The 25004-nt window shown below is 54.6% G+C and overlaps 1 protein-coding gene and 1 long non-coding RNA gene across 2 annotated transcripts; one reads left to right on the plus strand and one right to left on the minus strand.

Moving 5' to 3' along the window:
* Positions 1-4673: 4673 nt before the first annotated feature.
* On the minus strand, positions 4674-7434 carry LOC120392718. Its single transcript, XR_005591763.1, has 2 exons — positions 7376-7434; positions 4674-5069 (listed from the first exon to the last, which is right to left on the minus strand). It is a non-coding gene; the product is annotated as an uncharacterized LOC120392718 (long non-coding RNA).
* A 3525-nt stretch (positions 7435-10959) lies between these two features.
* On the plus strand, positions 10960-20521 carry LOC120392716 (lipolysis-stimulated lipoprotein receptor-like; the record flags this gene model as incomplete). The annotated part of the gene is made up of 3 exons (XM_039517486.1): positions 10960-11290; positions 14106-14447; positions 20373-20521. Coding segments are annotated over exons 1-3 (561 nt in total), but the record flags the coding sequence as incomplete, so codon positions are not given.
* Between the last annotated feature and the right edge of the window lie 4483 nt (positions 20522-25004).

A 25004-nucleotide genomic window follows, 5' to 3' on the forward strand; every position in this document is an offset into this window, starting at 1 on the left:
GCGGGGACGGGGAGAGGAAGGAAAAGGGGGGTTGGGGGTGGGATCTGGGAGGCAAGGGGGCTGGGACCAGAATCTCGGGGGGTGGGGGGGGAAGACAGGCAGGAGGAGCTCCCTCCCCCCCACACATAGAGCCCCCCCTCGCCCTCCAGAGCCCCAATAGACACACACACTAAAATACAGCCCCCCCCCGCCCGCCCAAAAGAGCCACCACACCAATGTGCCTCAGTTCCCATCCAGCTCCAGGACACGGCTTGCAGGGAATGGGGCACGGGGCGGGGGGTCCCCTCTAGGGAGCTCTGGCTCTGTTTCAGCCCCATGGCAAGGGACAGGCTGGCTCAGAGGGGCAGAAAAGGAGGCCTGGGGCCTTTCCATCTAGGGGGCACTGGCTCCCTGGGCTGGGAATGGGGAGCTCTGTGTCCACAACCATCAGCCCTTTCCCCAGGGGAGATGAGTCCTGCTGGGATCTGGGGCTGAGCTCGCAGGAGCAGGGGCTGGATTCGACCCAGGGACCGGCGGCGAAAGGCCAGGGAGCAACCCGCATCCAGCCAGCCCCCTGCGCGGATCATCGCTGCTCAAAGGCCAACCCTGCCGCGCTGCCGGGCGGACTCGGACGCTGCAGGTGCAGCTGGGCCCACGACCCCACTGGTGGGTTCCATAAAGACGGGCACAACGTCACAAAACGTGGGCCCAGTGTAACTGCGGTGCCTGATCCTTTAGGAGCCACAGATTCTGGGGCCAGCCAGCGCGGGGTGCAAATGAGACCCAGCTGAGATGCACCAGGTGATGAGGTCGGAGGGATGCAGGAAGGGGGGGTAGGTGACTGATTGATTGACTGATTGACTGGGCTAGCAGTGGAGCTGAGTGAACTGCCCCTGCAGCCTGCATGTTCTGTGCTACTTTGCCAGTGTTGTTTGGGTGAATAAAGCAACGCCCTGGAAAAGGGACCTGAAAGAGTCAGGCAGACGTGCCGTGGTACAAGGAATCATTGCAGTCGGTTATACCCAGTGGGGCAGCATACACAGCTCTAAAACAGAGATCCCCCATGCAGGGTGTTTGAACCAGGTGCCCGGCTGGCCAAGGACAAGCATCTTTTGGAAGAAAGATTTCTATGAAGGAACAGGGTCCTTGGCCCATTTTACTCACCCCATTGCTACGCTATTAGGGTGACCAGATGTCCCGATTTTATAGGGACAGTCCTAATGTTTGGATCTTATTCGTATATAGGCTCCTATTAACCCCCACCCGCGACCCGATTTCATATTTGATGTCTGATCACACAATACACTACGTATATATATATATAGGCTTGCAAGGATTAGCTTTTTATCGGTAAATGTCGATTTCACCACACACACACAGTGGGGTTGCCAGTTTTGGTTGGACGTATTCCTGGAGTTTCATCACGTGACATAATCTTTCATTAAAGGTTAATCTTTCATTCCTGGAGGCTCCAGGGAAATCCTGGAGGGTTGGTGACTCTGCACACAAACTGACGAAAAATTATTCCCATCAACAAAAATCCAAACTTATCGACAGGCAAAGTAAGAAAACAGCAGCTTGCGAAATTATCACCGGTTGATTTAGGGCAGTTTACTTTGTATATCTGGAGACGTGATGTTGACAATTTCTGTTCAAATGGCTCGAGAGCTTTGTCGTTTTGAATCTCCGCGTCCAGAAGGGACTGTCAGTGGCAGAAGATGCTTGTGGAAGGAGGAGGTGGTGTCCTGGATGGATCGAAAGGACTAGTCATCCCCGAAGAGGTTCACAGAGGATCATGCAGAGAGCTCCAGGGATGGAGCTGCACCATAAGAGGGACATCGCTGCAGGACCATTATGTCGCTGTTATTGTGATTATTTGTACTGTCATCACGCCTGAAAGCACCAGTCCCGGACCACAACCCCACTGTGCTAGGAGCTGTACATTATCATTTATTAGGTGCATTACAGGAGCAGTAAACAGCCTTAGGCATGGCCCGTGGCTCCATTGTGCTAGGTGGGGTACATTATTAGTACTATTTATTAGGTGCATTACAGTAGCATGTAGGCGCCCCAGTCAGGGACCAAAATTCCCTGCTGTACATTAATAGTGCAATTTATTAGGTGTATTACGGTAGTGCCTAGGGCCTCCATTCATGGCCCAGGGCCGGTTGCGCTAGGTGCTGTACAAACAGAACAAAAAAAGACAGTCCGGAAGGGGGCCGGTCTCATCACATTGCAGTTTGCTGATCCACATCTGCGGCTGACCCCGGAGCTGAAGTGGAAACTGAGGCACGAATCGCCTGACGCCAGATGGGGCGGGCGGCGAGGTGCACCCAGCCAGCCTGCACCAATGCAACACGTGCCCGACCCAGCGTGCCCTAGCACAGCACATGCCAGCGCCTGGAGTAAGCCTCTGCTTGCCTGCGGTTTAAATCCGCCTGCGTGCACCAGAGCCCAGGGCAAGTGCTCCGTGGCAGCCAGCGGGGTAGTGTGCGTACTAGTCCCTGTCATTGACCCACCTCTCGGAGCGGCAGTAGCTAGATGGGCGGAAGAATTCCACCGCTGAGCTAGCTGCGTCTACACTGGGGCTTGACCTAACTCACTCGTGCTGGGTCAATCTGATTTCTAGATGTCCAGTCAACAGCTCTTCCCCGTTGCTGCTGTTCACCCTCGAAACATTTGGCAGGCTAAGCCAGCCAACCTCTTTCAGTCAGTCCCCTCTCCTAAGAGCCTCAGGGCCGACCACCTCCCCCCCCGGGCCAGCGTGAAGCCAAGGATTTCGAGATGAACTTTACCCGTTTCTTGTGTGGCAGCCGTCATGCCAGAGGCCTAGAAACCTTCCTTTGTGGTTTGTTTGACCCCAGAGGGCGGGTGGCTAAAGCAGGAGAGTCCGTCCCCGCTGCGTCCTGGCACACGTCTCTCAAACGTTTGAGGTGCCCCGCCCTGCGGGTGCCCCGTGCAAAGCACCGATCTTGATTCACGCACGCACGTTCCTGGGGCCCGCCCAGGGCTGGGTTCAGGCAGTCGGAGAAGTGGCCGTATCTGAAGACCCCTCAGTTGGCCGGCCCCGGCGCGGGGCGAGAAAGCTGGTGGCAGTCACGGAGTGTCCCGTCCCACTGGACAGGCACACAAAGGCCATGCTTGTGAGCGCCCATGAGTCACGGCGATCCTGCGGAGCAGTGTGACTGATTCATCGCGCAGACAAAGGCAGCAAGGAACAGGCTCACCGGCCACCAACCCCTCGCAGTTGGGAGCAGAGAATTGGCTAATTGTTCCGGGCAGTGGGGCGGGTAATTAACTCACCCCAGAGTGTGCTGGCTGGACCCATCTGGATACCTGCAGCCGTTCTCCTCCTTCTTCCCTTGTAAACACAAGGCAGCAGGACATGGGAGAGAGCGGGGGGAGGGGAGGAGTCAGGACTCCTGGGTTTTATTTCCAGCTCTGCGAGGAGAGTGCGGTCTAGTGGTTAGAGGACGTGGGGCTGGGACTCAGGACATCTGGGTTCTATTCCCAGCTCTGGGTGGGGAATCTAGTGGGTTAGATAAGGGGAGGGGGCTGGAAACCAGGACTCTTGGGTTCCGTCCGAAGCTCTGGGAGGGGAGTGGGGTCTAGTGGTGGGAGCCGGGAAGGCAGTGAGTCAGGACTCCTGGACTGTAGCCCCAGATCTGTGGGAAAAGTGGGGTTTAGTGGATAGAGCCAGGGGAGGGCGGCTGGGAACCAGGACTCCTGGGTTCTATCCCTAGTTCTGCTCCTTAACCAAGGCCTGGGCTAAATGGACCTCTTGCCTTGGGGCAGCGTGGCGAGGAGGGATGCCGGGGTAGATGGGCCCATTGCTTTGGGTTACAGAGTGGGTTACACAGCTGATAACTGGCCTACGGAGAGGAACAGCGGCAGGGAGCTGACTGCGGGCAATCCCACACCATCCTGCTGTGCCCATGGAGCAAGGAGAGGCTGGTAAGTCTCCGGGAACAGTGACCTCTACTGGCCAGGTGGGTGCCTACCTCGCGATGGCACCTTTAAAGGTGGCTGGGGCAGCTGTATCTGAACACTGGCTTTTAGCGCCCTCTGCTGACGGGTAGGCACCTAGGCTTAGCATGCAAATAAATTAGGGCTGCAAAACCCTGCCGCACAGCGCCCCCTAGTGTCACGTCAGGGCATCGGGGCCAGCCCTGACTGCCAGGGGACAGCCCTCCACCCTGCCCCCTCCCTGCAGCACAGCGCCCCCTAGGACATCGGGGCCAGCCCTGACTGCTAGGGCAGAGCCCCCATCCTGCAGCACAGCGCCCCCTAGCATCACTCTGGGGCATCGGGGCCAGCCCTGACTGCCAGGGGAGCCCTCCCACACCCCACTGCAGCACAGTGCCCCTAGCATCATCACTCATCGGGGCCAGCAGCCCTGACTGCCAGGGAGAACCCCACCCTGCCCCTCCTGCAGCACAGCGCCCCCTAGGACATCGGGGCCAGCCCTGACTGCTAGGGCAGAGCCCCCATCCTGCAGCACAGCGCCCTCTAGCATCACTCTGGGGCATCGGGGCCAGCCCTGACTGCTAGGGGAGAGCCTCCCACCCTGCCCCCTGCAGCACAGCGCCCCCTAGCGCCATGCTTGGGCATCGGGGCCAGCCCTGACTGCCAGGGGAGAACCCCCCACCCCACTCCTTGCAGCACAGCGCCCCCTAGTGCACACCTAGCCAAGCTGCTGGTCAATATGTTTATTCCCCAGCCCCTCGCGATGATGTCAGCTGCAGCCCCCTCAAGCCATGATGGTTCCTGGCTTCCTGCGGCAGGATTGCAGGATGCTGAGGAAGAGGAGGAAGATGAGGAAGATGGCCAGCCCCACCACCAGGGACTCGATGGCTGAGTAGGCGCGGGTCAGCTCTGGGGCGGGGGCCAGCACCCTAGGTGGGGTAACCAGGAACCGGCCCACCAGCCGCCCGCCCACGTAGCACTGGTAATAGCTGGCATCGGTGCCGTTCCAGGAGGAAAGCAGCAGGGTCCCGCCGCCGGTCGCCTTGTCCAGGCTGATGGAGCCGTTGCGTTGATGAAGGTCCAGCCAGGTCAGGGCGGTGGGGCCTTCCTGCCAGTACACGGGGCTGGGAGCAGACAGAGAGAGGTTAGCAGAGTCGGGCGTGGGCTTTGCACATGCTCACGGGACAAGACTCGGGTTCTCTCCCCAGCTCTGGGGGGGAGTGGAGTCTAGAGGTTAGAGCCGGGGGGGCTGAGAGTAAAGCATTACCCTTCGGAGGGGGGGCACCAGCTCCGATCCAGCCCCAGGGCGGGGAACTGGCTGGCTCAAGGGGTAGGGAATGGGACCCCTCTAAGGGGTGCTGGCTGGAATGAGTTCACCCGGTCTCTGCCCATTTCAACTGGCACTAACCAGCCCCCTTGCTCTCATCACCAGAGGCCGAAGGCTGGCTATCCATGGAGCCTGATCTCCCCTAGAGGGAGACCCTGGGGGTGGGGGTGTCTGGGGTGCTGGGATGGGGGGGGCTAAATTGGTCCAGGTGGCCGGGACTAGGATGCCAGGAATCTCTCCCTCCGCCTGTGCTTATCTATGGAATTACCAGGCAGCACAAATGTCAGAGTCAGCATCTCCCAATGAAACTACCTGAGATGTGTCTGGCCCACAAGATATTACCATCCCCACAACAGCAAATGCCAACCCTACCAGAGCCTTAAGCACAGGCTGGGGCTAGAGTGGGATCAGATTTGCCAGTGAGACATCTGCAGCCGGTAGCTAAACTCATCTGCACAGCTCTCCACCCCACACACAGCTGGGCAGGGCTGGAGCGGGGATGCCACCAAAACAGGCCCCAGGCAGGATTTTGTGCATGATTTGAACCCTAGACACTAGTGCTTGAGCTACAGGAGAAGAAGCATGGTTAGCTGGTAGCAGTAGTAGGTTATTCTCCAATGCATCAGCCACAAGAGGACGACCTGGCATTCACTTTTAATGAGGTGTTCTGTGGAAAAATTGTGAGATTGCCTTAAAAATCGCGAGATCGGCTTCAAAAACCCCTTTGTTTGGTTTAAAAAATGGTGAGATCGGCTTTAAAAAAAAGTCTGAGGCTGGCTAAAAAAACCGTGAGAGCAGCTTCCAAAAATCATAAGGTTAAAGAAATGATCGGTGTCAGGCTGATTTTAATTGGCCCTCTGATGTTGGAGGTGGGAGGAGTCACATTTCCAAGGGTTTCTGTGTAGCCATGAAGACTAGTCATGTGTTTTCCGTGAAAGCAGAGGACCGAGCGCTAACATGATTCCAGCGGTCGAGGGCTTTAGGAAAATCGGGAGTCACAGTAAAATCATGAGGGCTGGCACCACTGAATGCTACCAGAAAATAGCCCGTGGGGAATGAATTAACGAGGTGTGATTTTCCTGTTGGGATCTGGGATGAAGTTAGTGGATGGTGAAAGTTACGGGTCAGAAGCCCCCAGAGGTGGAGTTTGTATCCTCTGAGCAGGAGCTAGACTCATTTTGGAGCCAAGACGCCTGGGTTCATAGCCAGTATCTCTTTATTAAAGTGCGCTGGGGTTTTAAAAGACCATACATGGGCAGGGACTTGCTGTTACACTTTGCTACGGATGGCATTGACATCAGCACTGATTACAAGGGGAGAGCGCCTCCACTGCACCCCCCGCAGCACTGCGCTCCCTAAGGCTATGCTGGGGCATTGGGGCAGCCCTGACTGCCAGGGGAGAGCCCCCACCCTTCCCCCTGCAACACAGACCCCCCCTGGCACTATGCTGGGGCATCGGGGCCAGCACTGACTGCCTGGGGGGGGGGCCCTCACCCTGCTCCCTGCAGCTCAGCGCCCCCTAGTGTCATGCTGGGGCATCTGGCGCCAGGGGAGAGTGCCCCTACCCTGCTCCCTGTGGCACAGCGCCCCCTAATGCCGGGCTGGGACCTTTTCATTCCAGGCACTGTCTCCTGATCCCACAGCTCAGTTTCGACCAGGGTGAAGGTTCACTGCGGTGGTAAATTATTAACCTGGCTCCCGTTCCCAACACCCACACAGGAACCAGCTCAGTGCAAACAAGCTGACTCCTTCCAATCTACCCCGTTCCCTCCCGGGGGCCCCCTCCAGTTTCACCCTACCAAGGAGCCTGGATTTATCCCCGTACATGAGGGCCGGATTCTGCAACAGGCCTGAGCTCCTGGCTAGGGGACAGATTTTTAGAGATGGGGGGCGGGTATTGCTCTAGATAGGCCGCCCACGTGTCTGATCTGGGGTGGGGTGGGAATACCAGCTGAGGTGGGACCATGGGTCTGATCTGGGGTAGCAGGGAGGGAGCCTGATACTAGGGTAGATGGGCCCATGGGTCTGATTTGGGGATGGAGGGTGGGGATACATGGCTGCATGGGCCCCTGGGTCTCCCCAGCATGGAAAGGCTCCTTGTACCTGTATATAGAGGCCGTTGGGCACCTCAGCCTGGCGCTGGCGTAGGGCAGGGCTCGGTGGCGGTGACGACAAGGAGGGGGCCTTGCCCCATTCATCCCGGCTGAGGGTGTAGGCCCTGTCGCATGGCACCTCACAGCTCTCCACCCGCAGCTCCGGCCCCCGCTGGGGCAGCCCTCGCCCGGCCAGCCCGCATGGCAGGGGCCCCTGGGGGCGCGATGCCAGCTGAGCATAGCAGAACCCCACCCGCTTCCTCTCGCCGGGGCCGCCGCAGCGGTCGCAGGGCTGCCAGCGCGCCCAGGCGGTGAACAGCTGCCCCCGGGCTCCACCGGCCAGCTCCACGGTGGTGTTAGCCAGGGCGGCCTTTCCCAGGCTGGCGTGGCTGATGTGGAGGCGCCCGGCGTCCTGGAAATCCACCTCGTAGTAGGCCAGCATGGCGTCGCCGCGGCGGCAGGTGTAGACGCCCGAGTCCTCCACGCCGGGATCCAGAATCCGCAGGTCGCCCCGGAGCAGCCGGGTTTTCAGCGCAGCTGCCACAGCTTGCGCGAATGGGGATGAGTGCCAAGGGGTGCCCGGTGCGGATGAAGGTGGCCGGCCGCTCCCCGGGCCGGGAGGGATCCACATACTGCCAAGAGACCGGGCCCTGGTGGGGGGCGCCCGGGCACCTCAGGGTCACAGGGTTGTCTGAGATCAAGGCCAGGGTGCATGGGCGGCCCGGGAGGCAGGGCTCTGGCAGGGAGACGCCTAGGGATGGGTCGCCATTGGCCACGGCAGAGATCAAGGCAAAGAGGAAGCTGAGGGCCACTGCTCGGGGGCACATGGCTAGCTGGGGTGTGCCCAGAGGCTGGAGCAGGAGGCAACGGCTTGCTGACCTCATTGTGATGTCATCAGTCTGAGAGTGAGGTCATAATTGCCCTAGCTCAGCAGGGGCCAGCTGGGGAGCCCCAGGGAGAGCATGCTGGATTCTCAGCTCCCTGGGGTCAATCTGGAGTCACCTCTGACTGCAATGGGGGAAGGGCTCGGTTCTGAGCTCAGCTCCCCCCAAGTCAATCCGGAGTCACCCCCCGACTGCAGTGAGGGCAGGGCTGGGTTCTGATCTCAGCTCCCCCGGGGTCGATCCGGAGTCACCCCCTGACTGCAATGGAGGCAGGGCTGGGTTCTGATCTCAGTTCCCCCAGGGTCAATCCGGAGTCACCCCCTGACTGCAGCAGGGGCAGGGCTGGGGTCTGATCTCAGCTCCCCCCAAGTCGATACAGAGTCACACCCTGACTACAAAGAGGGCTGGGCTGGGTTCTGATCTCAGCTCCCCCCAAGTCGATCCAGAGTCATGCCCTGACTGCAGCAGGGGCAGGGCTGGGTTCTGATCTCAGCTCCCCAGGGTCGATCCAGAGTCATGCTCTGACGGTAATAATTCTGATCTCAAATACACATGTGTAAATTCAAAATGCATCCACACGCTCTGGGCATCCCTAGCTTTTGTTTGCCAGAATCTGGGAATGGGCCACAGGGGAGGAGGGTCTCAGGGCTTCAATCCTGCTCCTGTTAAGCATGTGCCTACTTTAAGGCTATGTCTACACTGCTGCTGTAAGGTACTCAGTGTAGCCGCTCTTTGTGACAAAATAAAACCACCCCCAACGAGGGGCGGTAGCTTTGTTGGTGGCAGAGCGTCTCCAGCACTGTACACACCAGCACTTTACATCGGTAAAACTTTTGTCAGTCAGGGGGATGGTTTTTTCACACCCCGACTGACAAAAGTTTTATTGACAAAAAGGCAGTGTAGACATAGCCAAGTGAGTTTCCGGTGGGAGTGAAGTAATTCCGCTGCAAGCACATGCGTATGTGTTTGTAGGATACAAACCTTAGATTTCTCTATGAAAAGTTTTTGAAAACTTTTCTCCCCTCAATAAAATGGTTCCCAAAAATTTTCCCAAGGATTCTCAAAACCTTTCTCTGCCCTCCAAAAATAAATTTCACAAATGTTTTCATCCTTAAATTCAAGATCTTCCCCTCTCTCTATGAAAAGACTCAAATACTTTTTCAGCCCTCAACAAAAGTTTTGGAAAACATCTCCTCCACAAAGTTTGAAAACCTTTTTGTCCCAGATTTTCATAACTGAACCATTTTTCCTTTCAAAACCTTTTCCTTCCTCAAATAAAGACATTTTGAAGAGTTTTCTTCCATTAAAAAGGAGTTTCTGAAGGTTCCCACCCCTCAAAGAAAGTTTCTATAACTTTTCTGCCTCTTGGGTAAAAAAGTTCTGGGGGAGATAAATATTTGGTGGGAGTTGGATATCATCTCACTGTTTCCTTGCACTCACCCGTGGGTCTGTCTGAATCCATGTTGTCTCTTCTCTTATTGAAAGCTCTTTGCAGCAGGGACTGTCTTTCTTTCCTGTGTTTGTACGTCACCTAGCACATTGGGATCTTGGTCCATGACTAGGGCACCTAGGCGTTACATCAATCTAAATAAAATTAATAAACATTTTAAAAAATTGGAAGGGAAAAAAGTATTGGAAACTTTTATTGTGCCGAGAGTAAAGTTTTAAAAACTTTTTTTTTTTAAATAGGAAAAGTGTTTTAAACTCTTTTTGGGAGGTAGAAAAATTTTTGAAACATTTTTGGAGAGAGAAATATTTTTGAAATTTTTGTGGAAGGAGAAAAAGTTTCGGAGACTCTTCTTGGAAGGGTAAAGGGTTTTCAAAACTCAGTAAAGTTTCTGAAACTTTTTTTTTAATAGGAAAAGTTTTTGAAACTCTTTTTAGAGGCAAAAAGTGTTGGAAGCTTTCTTTTGGAGATGGAAAATATTTTCAAAACTTGTGTTGAGCAGGGAGGAAAGTTTCAGACACTGTTTGCAAAAAAAAGTTGTCAAAATCATTTGCTGGCAGGGGAAAAAGTTTCAGAAACTTTTTTGGAAGGGGAAAAAGTTTTGAAAGTTTCCGCTTCCCCTTCCAAAAAAAGTTTTTAAAACTTTTCACTCCCAATTTTGTTTCCTTCCTTTTAAAGTCTTTAAAACTTGTTAGACAGTGTATGTTAGATCAAGATGGCTTTAAGCCTGAGGCAAAACTCCCCTTTGATCCCAGTGCTACTGGCCCTGCAAGAAAGAGAAACACCACACACACACACTTCGCCTGGCTGCACCTGAGACAGTCCATTTCCCAATTATGTGAGGGGTGCTATGAGAGTCACAACTTCCCTCCCCCCAATTCCTTTAAAAAGTTACTTTGGTTTCTCCCACCACTTTATCTAGGGTGTGCCCCTGGGCCAGTCCATTTTCATAAAGGGGGGAATGTTACATTCATTCTTTTCCCTTTTTAAAGTTACTGTGGTTTCTCCCACAACTTAGTCTAGGGCGTGTCCCTGGGCCAATTCATTGGCATGGGGGGGGAGGGTAAACCAACCAAGTTCTCTCCCAATTTCCAAACTACAAATTGGTTTGTCCCAAGTACCCTCCTATGGGTACCTGGGCCGGACCATTTTCAACCCTGGGGAGGGGGGGCAGGGAGACAGGTGTGGTGTTTGTTTATTTTAAACCCCAGCTTTAAAGGGGAAGGGGGGAGCCCCTGATTCAAAGACACGATGGAATCAGAGTTGACAGCCCACGCCTGAGGGGCTGTTGAGCAAGAGGGAGGTATTTCTCTTCTCACCCCCCCCCAACTCCCGCGAGGACTTGGTACGTCCCGCGCCTTGGGCGAGGCTGCAGCACCTGAGCTGGAGACAGACGCGCGGAGCGAGCGGGCGAATCAATCGGGAGTCGGACGTGACCGAGTCAAGCGGGCAGCGTCTCTGCCCCCCTGGCGGGAGCCCGACGGGGGCGAATTAATCCGGCCGCGTTGCTTGGGGGAGGCGGGGATGGAGACCCGGGGACCCCGGCCGGCTCTGCGGACTCTGCTGTGGCTCCTGGTCGGCGCGTGGATCCCAGGTAACCGCCCTGCCCGGAGAGCGAGAGAGCGGCGGCGCCATAGCCCCCTACCCTCGCCCCTCCACCCTCCTCTGAGGGGTCGTTGCGAGCTGCGGGGTCTTCTGCCCCGAGCTGCAGGGGGGGCGGGAAGGGAGAAACTCGACGGCTGATTGGAGGGGCGAGGTGTGAGGGGGGATTAGCCCCGTCCAGCTGTGGCTCCCTCAGGGTGGGGGCTGCTGTGCCCCCATAGGGGCAGGGGGGTTGGAATGGGTCCCTGAGCTGCCCCACATCTGGGTGGGCTCTTAGCCCTACTAGTTGGAGTGGGGGAGTCTCTGGGCTGCCCCCCAGTGGGCATTGGGCAGGGTTAGTGTGGGTCCCTGGGCTGCCCTTTGCCTGAGACCCCACTAGTGGGCATGGGGGGGTTGGCATAGGGGTCCCCTTGAGCTACTGGGGCAGTTCAGGGCCTAGCTTGGAGGATCCTAGCTAGTGGGGTGGGGGCAGCGTGGGGGTAGGATTGGGGGTCCCAGGTAGCGGGGTGGGGGCAGCGCGGGGGTAGGATAGGGGGTCCCAGGTAGTGGGGTGGGGGCAGCACGGGGGAAGGATACGGGGTCCCAGGTAGTGGGGTGGGGGCAGCGTGGGGGTAGGATTGGGGGTCCCAGGTAGCGGGGTGGGGAAGTGGGATCAGAGACTGCAAGTGTCCTTTCACCTCCCCCAATTCTGTCTAACCAGCCTGCGCCTCTCTCTGTTCTGTGTGTGTGTTTAACTTTTCCCTCCAAGGTAAACAGGTAGCACAAGAAGCTGCCAAATATAGCTCCCTCCTCAGCCCTCACCTTTCCCACAACCCTGGGTTTCATGCCCGCTGGCCTGTTCAGCTTCCCACGCCAAGTGAGGTGACGGCGGGGTGTCCCATGTCACCCACATACAGCTCTCCCTGGTGCTGGGCGCACCCCAATGCAGAGACACAGGTGTGGCCTCCTTCCCGGAAGGGCAACCGCCCTGTCCTGGTGAGCTCACGTCTGCCGAAACTCCCTGCTGGGTGATGTGCCTCGAGGGAGGGGCTTTCTGTTACCCTTATCCCTGCGGGGTGGTGTGAACGCAGGGTGCTGGGAAAGCACCATGATCTCTCAGCAAAAGATAGATATAGCTGAGATCTCTGGGCAGGATCCCTCCATTCCCCTGGGGCGTGGACCCTGGTCTCCTGGCCCTGTTCCTGGTGTAACTGGTGACCTGGCTTTCCTCCTGCCCTTTAATTGGAATGCATGCCCTACTATGCACGGAGAACATTGTTGGTGTAGTGACCTGGAAAGTGTCTTGCATCCAAAGAAGTGGGTATTCACCCACGAAAGCTCATGCTGCAAAACGTCTGTTAGTCTATAAGGTGCCACAGGATTCTTTGCTGCTTTTACAGATCCAGACTAACACGGCTACCCCTCTGATACTGGAAAGTGTTGGGGCTTGTGGTGGTGTGGGTGGTTTTAAAATGGCTGCTGTGGGGTCACAGTAGAGGAAGCTTCATTTCCTCACTGAGGGTGTGAGATCTGTTAAATCTGAAGAGTGCCAACTCTGTCTCCTGTGTTTTAGCCCTGGGTTTGGGAGGGAAATGTGATCTAGTGGTTAGAGCAGGATACAAGAAGGATGTGGATAAACTGGAGAGAGTCCAGCGGAGGGCAACAAAAATGATTAGGGGGCTGGAGCACATGACTTATGAGGAGAGGCTGAGGGAACTGGGATTGTTTAGTCTGCAGAAGAGAAGAATGAGGGGGCTTTGATAGCTGCTTTCAACTACCTGAAAGGGGGTTCCAAAGAGGATGGATCTAGACTGTTCTCAGTGGTAGAAGATGACAGAACAAGGAGTAATGGTCTCAAGTTGCAGAGGGGGAGGTTTAGGTTGGACATTAGGAAAAACTTTTTCACTAGTAGGGTGGTGAAGCACTGGAATGGGTTCCCTAGGGAGGTGGTGGAATCTCCTTCCTTAGAGGTTTTTAAGGTCAGGCTTGACAAAGCCCTGGCTGGGATGATTTAGTTGGGTTTGGTCCTGCTTTAAGCAGGGGGTTGGACTAGATACCTCCTGAGGTCCCTTCCAACGCTGAGATTCTATGATTCTATGAGAGCAGAGCAGCTGGAGCCAGGACTCCTGGTGTCTATCCTCAGTTCTGGGAGGGGAGTGGGGTCTGGCGGGTTAGAGAAAGGAGTCCTGACCCCCAACTCCTCTGAGTTCTAGTCCCAGTTCTGCCACTCCAGAATATCCCGGCTGTTCTTAGACATGAAGCCGTGTGGGTTAGTAACTCGTGACTCTGAAAAGCACCAGGCGTTCCTCTTTTGAATACAGTGAGGTCAGGGATGATTGAGCATCATGGGGCTGGGTGTCTCACAGAATGGCTCATGGGCCAGTGGAAGTGATGGTGATCCAAGCGATGATGAGTTAGCCCTGAGATGGCTCTGTTCCTGATTTGTCCTGTAATAAGGTCACTTGAGACCTCTTACGCTTGACTCTTCAATGGCTGTTTACCCTCAAATGGGGGCGGACAGAGAAGTTAGTCTGGTCATGTCTCTGAGTCAACCACTGTAATGGCAATCTGACTTCTAGAGTGACAAGAATGTGGCTTAGTGATTAGAGCAGGGGGCTGGGAGTCAGGATGCCTGGGTTCTGTTCCCAGTCCTGGGAGGGCAGTGGGGTCTAGCGGTTAGAGCAGGAGGGTCTGGAAGGCAGGACTCCTGGGTTCTTTTCTGGCTCTGTCATTCACTTGCCTGGGGCCACAGCCCCTTCCCCATATGTGACCCTCTTTGGCCCATCTGACCTGACCGCCCAGCTAACCCTGCCCTTTCCCTGTTCTAGGCCCTGCCCACGGGATGCAAGTCACGGTGCTGAACCCTTTCAACGTGGTGATCCTCTTCCAGCCTGTTACCCTGCAGTGCAACTATCAGACCTCAGCCACCCAGCCGCCCATCGTCACCTGGAAGTATAAGTCCTACTGCCGGAGCCGCCTGGCCGATGCCTTCAACCCTAGCAGTCAGGAGAACCAGATCAACAACCAGCTGCAGCAGAACAATCCTGGCTACAACCCCTATGTGGAGTGCCAGGACAGCACTCGCACCGTGCGGGTGGTGGCTACCAAGCAGGGCAACGCCGTGACATTGGGGGACTTCTATCAGGGGCGTCGGATCACCATCACCAACAGTAAGTTCCAGGGAAGGATGGAGGGTTTTTTTACTGATCACTTATTAGCTAGATTATAGTAGCATGCCAGGGGGGCATTGTGCCTGGTGGAGGGCTTATGAGGTGTAGTATGGTAATACACTGGGTGCTGGGAACTACAGCACTGTGTACTCCTGGGGGAGTTCTGCACCACTGTGCATGTGCAGAATTTGTCCCCTGCATTTTTCTGTGGGGAAGCAAAGAAATCTGCCTTTCTGACAGAGAAGGAAAGGGAAGTCACAAGAGTGGTCATATGACCCTCCCCAGCAGTATGGTTTGGGTGCCCATGGCAGCTGGCAGAGAGGTGAATCACTGTGGCACAGGGGATGGGACTGGGGAAGACCCGGATAGTGACTCCTACCCTGTGCTGGACTCTGCTACTAGGGCTGGCTGGGACTTCCTCTTTCCCTGCACTGCATCTGGGGCTGTCAGACCCACCCCCAGATTTCTCCTCTGGCTGTAGGAAGCTCTGCAAACTCCTCCCTTGCTTCTGGCACCCATCGCTCCTCAGCTGCAGGGGGCTGCTCCACCATGCACCCAGACCCTCTCATCCCCAGACCCTCCTTCTGAGCTCCCCAACTCCCCCTGCTTCTGGACCACCCCAACGAGCCACTCACACCCGCATCCCCACCCTACCGAGTCCCAACCAGCTGCATCTGGATCCCCGCCCCTCTCCCCCAGCATCTGAAACCCCCCCCGAGCTCTCACTCTGACACCCAGACCCCCTGTTGAGCTCTACCCCCCCACACACACACACACACCCAGACCCTCCCTGCTGAGTCTGAACCACTTTCACCTGGACCCCCCTGCAGAGTCCGATTACCATGGCACCCAGATCTCCCTGCACCCAGATTGCCCCACACAAAACCCTCTCAACCCACACCTGGATCCCCCCCTCACTAAGCCACTCCACTCCTGCCTTGCTGAGCCTGCCTGCCCGCACCTGGCATGGAGGGCAGGGCCCTGGGGTGTTTCTGGGGCAGGCCCGGTCCTTGCACTGTGTCAGGGTTGGGTGCAGCCTCACCATTGATTCTGTGTCCCAGAGGGGAGCAGCACAGTGATCTCTCATCCCTGTGCAGCCAGTGGCCTCTGCTCCCCAGTGCCATGTTGGAGCCTCCACATTTATTTGACAAATAAAATTTGCAGAATTTTTAATTTTTTGGTGCAAAAAGCCCTCAGGAGTAACTGTGCCAGGTAGAGGGCTTGTTGTGCTGGTCATTTATTAGGTGTTTCATGGTAGCCCCCAACTCACTTACTAGGTGTATTACGGTAGCGCTCAGGGGACTTCTATGAGTGATGTCCGATCACCATCACCCTCAGTATATATGGGACAAAGGAGCTGCTGTGTGTTTGCTTATTCAGTGCATTCTGGTGGGGTCTAGGGATCCCTCAACTGAGATGGGGATAACATGAGGTGGGGCGCTTAGCATTTGTACTGCTTGCTTATTAGGTGTTTTATGGTAGCAGCCAGAGAACTGGGGGCAGTCCCCACCCCAGCTGAGCTTGGGGCTGTAGTGCCAGGTGCTGCACAGACACACAGTGAGAGACAGTCCCTGCCCCCCAGAGCTCACAGTCTAGAGATACAGAGCAGGGATTATCATCCCCATTTTATAGTTGGGGAAACTAAGGCACGGAGCGATGTAGTAATATGCCCAAACTCAGGGTGCCTGTGGCAAAGCACCAACTGAACCCAGATCTCCGGAGTCCCAGTTCAGTGTCTTAACTCCAAGCTGGATAATTCCTGTTTATACCCGTGGCATATTGGCTTCCAGAAGGATGGAACTAATACAGCAGTGGCTTTGAAACTGAAGTGGGGGCTCTGAAAAGAAAGGGCTGCCATTACGTTATTGGAAGAGAGTTCTCTACCATGGAAATGCAGCCACTTCTGGGGTGGAATGCTGCAACTCTGTAATAGCCCTTCAGTGTCGCTCACCCAGGGCTGAAATGCAGCCACCTCTGGGATTTGGCAAAACAAATATTTAACAGTGGACAATAACAGGAGAGAGTTCAGGGCAGGTAGCAAAGAATGCCCTGTATGACAGGTAGCAGGTGGAGAAGTTGAGAGAGGCAGAATTGAGCTCCCTATAATAGCAGGAGCGTTGTGGCCAATCTCCAACAATACTAGGGAATCTTTAACCATTGTGCAAACTGTCACAGCCTCGGTTACACATTTCACCGTGCTGGGGCATTTGGGCCAGCACTGACTACGAGGGGAGAGAGCCAGCACCCAGCTCTTTGCAGCATAGCACTGCTGGGGCATTGGGTTAGAGTGTGGGTGCTGAGTCCCCCATCTGTGACTAGAACTCCTGGGTCCTGTTCCAGCTGTAACCACTCATAGCCCTGCAGTGACCTACCCCTGGGTATCAGAACAGCAGTATCTGGTTAAGGTTAAGCTGAGTGCTCTGGTGTCAGATGCTCTGAGCTCCATTAGGAAGGGGAGAGGGACGCTATCCTGTGGTTAAGGCACAGACTAGGACTAGGATCCTGAGTTCAGTTCCCAGCTCTGCAGTGTCACTCATTATGTGACCTTGGAAAAGTTATTTCCCACCAGCCTCAGTTTCCCCATCTGGGGATAATAAACCTGCCTTTGTGTAGTTTTATTGGAAGCTTTTGGGGACAGGGACTGTCTCTTGCTGTGTGTCTGAGCAGCGCCTGGCATGATGGGGGTTGTTTCTCAGCTGGGGCAGGGACTGCATCTCAGCAGTGCCTGGCATGATGGGGCCAGGATCTCGGTTGGCTCTACTCCAAGACAAATATTTTCAGGTTCTACTGCATTTGCTTTAGTTTCACAATGTAAATCAACCGCATTGTGTTATGATGGGTCAAAAGTCCACAGCAAAACTCTTTGCCCTGCGATCATGTGTCTAAAACCAACTGGAGCTGTGCTTCAACTGTCTCCAGCCAAACTCTGTTAAATTAGCATGCCTTTTCTTTTTGTGTTGTCTTACCCGGAGGCGTTTCTGTGATAACAGCAGCTTTGTCGTAATCTGGCCCAACTGGTGCGTGATTCATGCAGCAAAAATCTTCAGTTTCTAATACTCATCTAGAGTCTTGCACTTCATAAACTATGTGGTTCACTTCCCCCTACCAAAATGCAGCCAGCTCAGGGGTGGAACGCTGCAACTGGCTAACAGCACTACCCAACAGTTAAATCATAACCCTAATTACAGCTGATCACAGGTCTAATGATTCTCTTACATAACACTTTCCATCCTTGCAGTGCTTTGCAAAAGTTTAATTACCATTTGGGGCAGGAAGTGTGAGAGTCTAACTGAAACTCTGGCTGAAGATGCAGGTCAGCAGAATTGAACCAATTAGCTCAGGACTCCAGTGATGTCCTAGTTAGGCTGCTAGGTGTTGTGGCTGGATTTTATGATGAGTGTTTGATGTCACAGATTCCAGATTTCAGCATCACTCCGTGAATTGGAGCAGCGGGGAACACTGCTTGTTTATGAAGTGTAAAAAGCTTGCTGGCATTGGGGAGAGCAATACTGGAAGGCTGTGTCCAGCTCTCTGGGGTGTGCTTTTTATGAAGGATGTTGGAAAAACTGCAGAGGGTGTAGAGAAGAGCTGTGAAAATAATCCAAGGGCTAGAGAAAAGCTTGACAGTGAGAGTGTGTGAATGTTTGATCCGTTTAATTTGTCCAAAAGAAGATAGCGGGTGATTTGATCTCTTCTTCATGGGGGAAAAAATCCCAGGTACTAATGAGCTCTTCAGTCTAGTGGAGAATGGTAGAACAAGAACCAACATATGGAAGTTAAAGCCAGACACTTCAACTAGAAAGAAAGTGCTTTAACAGCCAGGGTGATTAACTGTTATGACTTCCCCAGGGAAGTAGTGGATTGTCCATTCTTGGGGTCATTCAATCCAGACTGGAGGCTTTTCTGGAAGATGGTTTTGTCCAACACAATCCGTGGGTAACAGAGTGAAAGTCCCTGGCCTGTGTTATACAGGAGGCCAGATGAGAGGAGGCATCCAGCCAAAGTACAAGATGATCTAATGGGCATGCAGCAAAATCCGAGACCAAGTTTGTCAAAACCGACTCAAGGTTCAGGTCCTAAACCAACAATATACAAGATCTTGGGCATAGAGAGGTGTCTGAGGTCACACAGCAGGTCATTGGCAAGAGCTGGGGATAGAACCTTGGTGTCCTGACCCCTGGTCTAGTGCACTATCCACTACACCACACAGCCAGGCTAAGTTCCCTCTAAGCCATGTGCCCATGCAGCAGGCTGTCAAGGGCTGCTCCGGGGCAAGAGGCGCCTCTCCTCCAGCCCCGGGACTCCTGCGACCAGCGAGAGATGCCTCTGCCTCTGCCCCAGCCCGGCTATGGCGAGAGAGAGCTAGGGGGAGTCCCTGTTGTCTGTCCGTGTCTCTCTCAGAGCCCTGGGGCAGCCTGGACCCCAAACCCCTCATCCTTGACCCTACCCCAGAGCCTGCACCCTGACCCTCTGCCCTAGTCCTGAGCCCCCTTCTGCACCCCAAATCTCTGACCCCACGACCTGCACCCCCAGCCAGAACCCTCTCACCCCTGCACCCCAACCCTCTGCCCTAAGCCCCCTCCCACACACGCGCACACACTCCGAACCCCTCAGCTCCACCCCCACCACACATCACCTCCATATTGGTGCACATAACAAAATTAATTCCGCATGTAAAAAATTAGAGGGAATATTGTACATTGGGCTGAAACTTTCAGAACCAACTAGCGATTTGGGTGGGACTCCTTACAGAGACCTGACTTCTTTCTTTTTGGGGGATTTGGGGCTCGGCACATTCTGAAAATCCAGGGCCAGAATCACTAGCCACTTCTAGTGGGATGTTAGATGGGTTGGGATCTGAGTTACTACAGAGAATTCTTTCCTGGGTGCTGGTGGGTGAGTCTTGCCCACATGCTCAGGGTTTAACTGATCACCACATTTGGGGGTCGGGAAGGAATTTTCCTCCAGGGCAAATTGGCAGAGGCCCTGGAGGTTTCGCCTTCCTCTGCAGCATGGGACACGGGTCACTTGCTAGAGGATTCTCTGCAGCTTGAGGTCTTCAAACCACAATTTGAGGACTTCAGTAACTCAGACATAGGTTAGGGTTGTTATAGAAGTGGATGGGTGAGATTCTGTGGCCTGCGTTGTGCAGGAGGTCAGACTAGATGATCATAATGGTCCCTTCTGACCTTAAAGTCTGAGTCTCTAAAAAATATTGTCCCAAAGCTGCCCAGGCCGGGATTCTGGACACCTGGATTCCAGTCTCAGCTCTGCCACTGGGTTGCTGAGATCAAAAGGGCTTGTTCTCTGGCTTCCTGCTACTCCAGCCTGTTCCCGATGGCAGGCATGGTGGCTTGTGTGCATACTTGAGGTTTAGTGTTCATTTCAATTTTCAAAGCCCTCAATTGGTGGAAGTGCCATTGTTCGAGATCAGCAGGCGGGGCTGCAGCCGTTGAACCCAGTGGGAGTATTCCGCTTTAATTTCTCTGCATAACTTGGTCCCACAAGCCCTGGATAATTCATAGATTTCCCCGCCCGCCCCCCCCCCCCCAGGGGCCCGCCGGGGCGCTGATGCCCCTCCAGGCTGCCGCCCTGCACAGCCCGGGCCCGAGCGCCTCCCCCGGGGACCCCCTTAATTATTGTTGCTGTTTCTCTGAACACCATGCAGTTGGCTGGTATCTTAACAATAATGTGAAGCCCTGACTTCCAGCCTCCCCAGTTCTAACCCAGTAGACCCCACTCCCCTCCCAGGAGTCCTGGCTCTGCTCTAACCACTGGACACCACTGCCTTTGCCTTCACTATGCTGAAAGGGCTCGTTGGTGCACTGGCTCACCTGCTTGGAGACCCCTCCTGCATGTTAGCCTGTGATCCTGATGCTCCCACCCTGACGTCTCCAGCATTGCCTTCCTCTGTCTCCCCCACAGATGCCGACCTCAGCATTGACCAGACAGCCTGGGGCGACAGTGGTGTGTACTACTGCACCGTCACCTCTTCACAAGACCTGCAGGGCAACAACGAGGCCTACGCTGAGCTCATCGTGCTGGGTAAGTGGCCAGGACTGGGACACAGGCAGGTGAGGAGCGGGATGTTCTAGTGGGGTTGGGAGGTGCTGTCGAGACGGGATGCCAGGCTAGATGGGGCCTGTGGGTCTGATCGGGGTGGCTGGTAAGGGGCAGGATGCCCGGCTAGATGGGCCCAGGGGACTGAATCTGTGTGGCAGGGAGGAGGCAGGATATGGGGCTAGATGAGCCCAGGGGACTGATCTGGGGAGGAGGTGGAATACCAGGCTATATGGGCTCACCACTGTGCTCCAGGGCAGTGGGGTTCGTAGATTGGCGCAGGGGCAGATATAGTGCTAGACAGGCAGCTACTTCCCTTTCCACACGTAGCTGGTAAATTGGTGCGTGCCATTCTCTGCCCAGTGCCCAACTTCCCCAAAGGTGCTTTTGGAGCAGAGTAACAGCAGCACTAGTCGGAGGCATCAACAGCCTTTTGGGCTAGGAAGAGGTTAACCAGAAAGGGGAAGCAGTGATTCCTGCAGCCCACGTAGGGCAGTGCTGTCCTGCTCGCACACAGCTCCTGCCTCCCTTCCTCATCCCCAGGGCCTTTCCGATTCTGCCCCACGGCAGCTTCCTCATGGGCCCTTTCCTCTCTGTGCTGCTTGCACTGCTTCACAAACAGGAATTTCAGCCTCCCAGTCAGGTAAATACCAGAGTGGACAGGAGTTAATACAAAGGGACTTAGGGAGCCGAAACTAAGGAGGTCTTCCAACAAAGTCCCTTTGTATTAACTTCTGTCCTCTGCTGTTTACAATGAACTTCTTCCCATTCAGTGTCGCCTGTGAGCTGGCGTGTGTGTCCAGCATGGCTGGCCTACTTCCTCAAGAGCAATCACTTCAGTATCAGTAGTACAATAGTGCCAGCTGAGGTTGGGGCACTGCACGGACACATAGCTAGAGACAGTCCCTGCCCCAGCTGAGATTGGGGCCCCGATGCATTGGGCACTGCACGGACAGACAGTCCTTGGCCCCAGCTGAGATCGGGTCCCCGTTATGCCAGGCGCTGCCCACACAGCAAGAGACGGTCCCTGCCCCAAAGAGTTTGCCACTAGATAAAGGATGGAAGGGGGTGCTGATGCATGCAGGCCAAGTGACTTGGCCATTTCGCGCAGTAGGTCATTGGCCGGGGTGGGAATAGTACCCAGGTGTCCTGACTCCCAGTCACAGTGCTAACCATCATGCAGCACTACCTAGCAACACTCGCAGCTGGCATAAGATGTGACTTTCCACGCTCCCCTCCCCCGAAATCTCCTGAAACGTCTCTTCTTCCCTGCTGCCCGTCTCATTAATGTACTGTCTCCCTCCTGGCTTGGCTGCTAACAGGAGGCATGGAGTTAGAATTCAGCTTCTGCTGGAGCTAAAAGGGCTTATGTATTCTGCAGTGGGTTTTATCCCAGGTTCTGAAAGGGATATGGACTCTAGTGCATTAAAAGCAGGGGCTGGGAGCCAGGACTCCTGGGTTCTATCCTGGGGAGTGGGGTCTAGTGGGTTAGAGCAGGGGATTGGGAGACAGGACTCCTAGGTTCTGTGCCTGGTTTGGGGAGGGAAATGAAGTCTAATGGATTGGGAACCAGGACTCCTGGGTTCTATCCCAGCTTTGTGAGGGGCGTGGGGTCTAATGGGTTAAAGGACGGGGGCGCCTGGGAAACGGGGCTCCTTTGTTCGATTCCTGGCTGTTCCAGTTTGTTGACCATGGGAATCAGGAGCTTTTTGCTGCTGATCATGCTCTTATCCTCAAATGTCCTGCCTGTTTCAGCGTTCAGAGAGCAGCCCTCTGGGCACTGGAACTCCATGACCTAATAGCACTAGCCCTGTAATGATTTTGATCCTGTTGGGCTTCCCCACGGTTATGTCATTGATACCAATGTGTCACTCCTAGGAGCAGTGCCACAGCCCCCTGCCACTAGGGCACAGCAAAGGAGGCTGTGCTGTGGAGATCTGGTGGGCAGGGGCTGGGAGTCAGGACTCCTGGGTTGTACCTTATCAGGCATATCCATCCCCCTCTCTTGTAAAATGGAAGTGCAGCGATGCAAAAGAGCTCAGTTTGGGTGTAAAATTGCCATGTCTGGAGATGCTTTTCCAGCACCCTTACTGAGCAGCCGCCAACCTGGGGGCCTCCCACAGGACAGCTGTGCCTGGGGAGCCCTGATCCCAAAGGAGTGGTCTTCTATAATCTTCCATCACCCACTGCAGTGGTCTGACTGCCCCCAAATTCTCTTATCCTAGAGCCCACCTGCCCCTAGCGCACTCGTGCTCATGGGTTGGGACATTGTGGGGATAAGAGGTGTCCTGGCTGGATGGCTGCTCAGGTGCAGGTACCATCATCCCACCCAGAAGGCGAAACCTTCGCCTAGCACCCCACCCAGAGCCGCCATGGCCCAACAGGAGGAGGTGGACTGCTTGGCAGGGAGAGGGGGTGCTGGCTAGATTGGAGACAGAGACCCTAGGAGCCACAGGAGAGAGGAGCAGGAGAGAGACAGACTAATTGGGGCAAAGGGATTGGTGGTGTTGGGAGCCTGGAGGCTGAGATCAGAGAGAGGCATTTGGAGGAGGAGGATGGAGTTGTCCGGTGCTCTGGATAATATGCCATTGGTCCAAACTGTTATGGATCCTGTTATGGAGGTCCTGGAGAACACAGTGGATCTACAGCCAAATGCATTTTGGATTCAGCTGGAGGGTTCTGGAGATCAGGGCCATGTGGATCTGTGGCCAAACCCACCCTGGCTTTGGTTCTGCTGGAGTATGTAGCATCTGGCTCCACTTCCCCCGTGGGATACATAAGACTGTCCGGACGGCTGCTCCAAATCTTGCTGCGGCAGGAGTCGGACGCCGCAGCCGTGAAGTTTGGAAGCCTGGCTTGAGGATTTGTTGTTAGATAAGTGGAAAAAGAGTTCAGTCTCTCCTCCATTCTGGACACACAATGCCCACGTGCAGGGCCCAATCACCGATCTAGCTCGCTGGCAGGGTTACCCGGCTGTAGCTACACCCCAAATCTTTTTCTTTTCCTGTGTGAGTGAGATCTCTAAAGTGCCAAGCACTCGGATGCCAGTTTGAATGCCCACCTGGGCCAGTGCGCTGCTTACTATCCCCACCTCCACCCTTATAGCACAGTGATTGGCTTCAAATCGCTTGCCTTTACGCAAGCGCGCTCGCCTACATCTCTGAGTAACTGTCTCTCTCTCTGTCCCAGTGACAAATCATCCAGTCTCAGAGCTTTTGCCAGGCTTTCAGATAGGGCACATGGAAGGTACTTGCCTTGCTGATTTTTTTTTTTTTTTTTAATATTGGGGGTGGGGATTATGCCACCACTTAGCTTTTATGCAGTGCACATTACTCTTAGCTCGTGACTGAGGCAGAGCTAGAAGGGGCTGCGTGAGCTGGTGGAGAGAGGAGAGAGAAATGGCTAAAGGGCTTTTAATTCGCTCTTTGGGAGAGTCTTTGTTCCATGTCTGTACAGCGCCTAGTAACGCTTGGGGTTCCTGACTTCTACCATAATAAACTGAATAAGCTTATAAAATGGGTCCAGTGCTCAGCATGGGGTGCTGGGCTGTTGTAATACTTAATTATTATGAGGTAATTACTAATCGATTTCTAGAGTAATACCCAGTTCTGGTTCTGTCCCAGCAGAAAGGTGGCAGTGCTGTGATCGCCCTGGGTGAAGTTCTTTGATAGCGCTAGGAAACGCATTTCCTGCCAGAACGGAAATGGCGATAGTCCAAATTGGGGTGGGATCTTGACAGGCTCCAATCTCTCCCAAGTTGGGTTAAAGCGGAATGCCAAAAATACTGCATCAACAAGCTTTGTTTCAGCATTTATATTTCAATTTGGTTGGGAGCTGGAGGCTTTATAACACACTGGAACAGCAGTACCCTAATGCACAATCGGTATCTTCCGGGCAAACTTTGATTTCATCAACATGACATTTTCTTGCGGAAACTGCTGCTGGAATATTTTCAACCTGGCTTACTCCTCAGGTGCAAGGATTAAAGGGACAGTCCCTCTCCAGAGCCTGAACTCTGCATCTCCTGGTGCCTCATGTTTGAGATATAGGATTGCGCCTACCTTGTGATAGGGCACAAGGCTGAGGTGAGCATGTACCCTACTTCCCAGCCAGAGATAGAACCCAGGAGTCCTGGCTCCTAGCCCCTCCTGCTCTAACCCACTTGACCCCACTCCTCTTCCAGACTACAAGATATAGACCTGATGGATGGGGTCAGACAGACCATGGTGGTGATCTGCTTGTCTGGCCTCCATCACTGTCATATCTAAGAATCTCACAATATTCAGTGTATTTATTCTCATGCTATTTCAGAGATTCCCTCCCCTTCCCATGCCAGGGACTCTGTGCCCCCCGTGACTGCACCCCACCCCCCCACTGCCAGGAGCTAGGTGTGTACCCAAGCAATCTATCTGGGAGACTATTAATGCAGGGCGTCTGTATGTTATACTGCATCTGGTCGCTGAGCCGGGAGCAGGGAAGTTATGCCTGAAGGTGTTA

This window comes from Mauremys reevesii, unplaced genomic scaffold (assembly GCF_016161935.1).
Source record: "Mauremys reevesii isolate NIE-2019 unplaced genomic scaffold, ASM1616193v1 Contig110, whole genome shotgun sequence".
Classification (NCBI taxonomy): domain Eukaryota; kingdom Metazoa; phylum Chordata; order Testudines; family Geoemydidae; genus Mauremys; species Mauremys reevesii.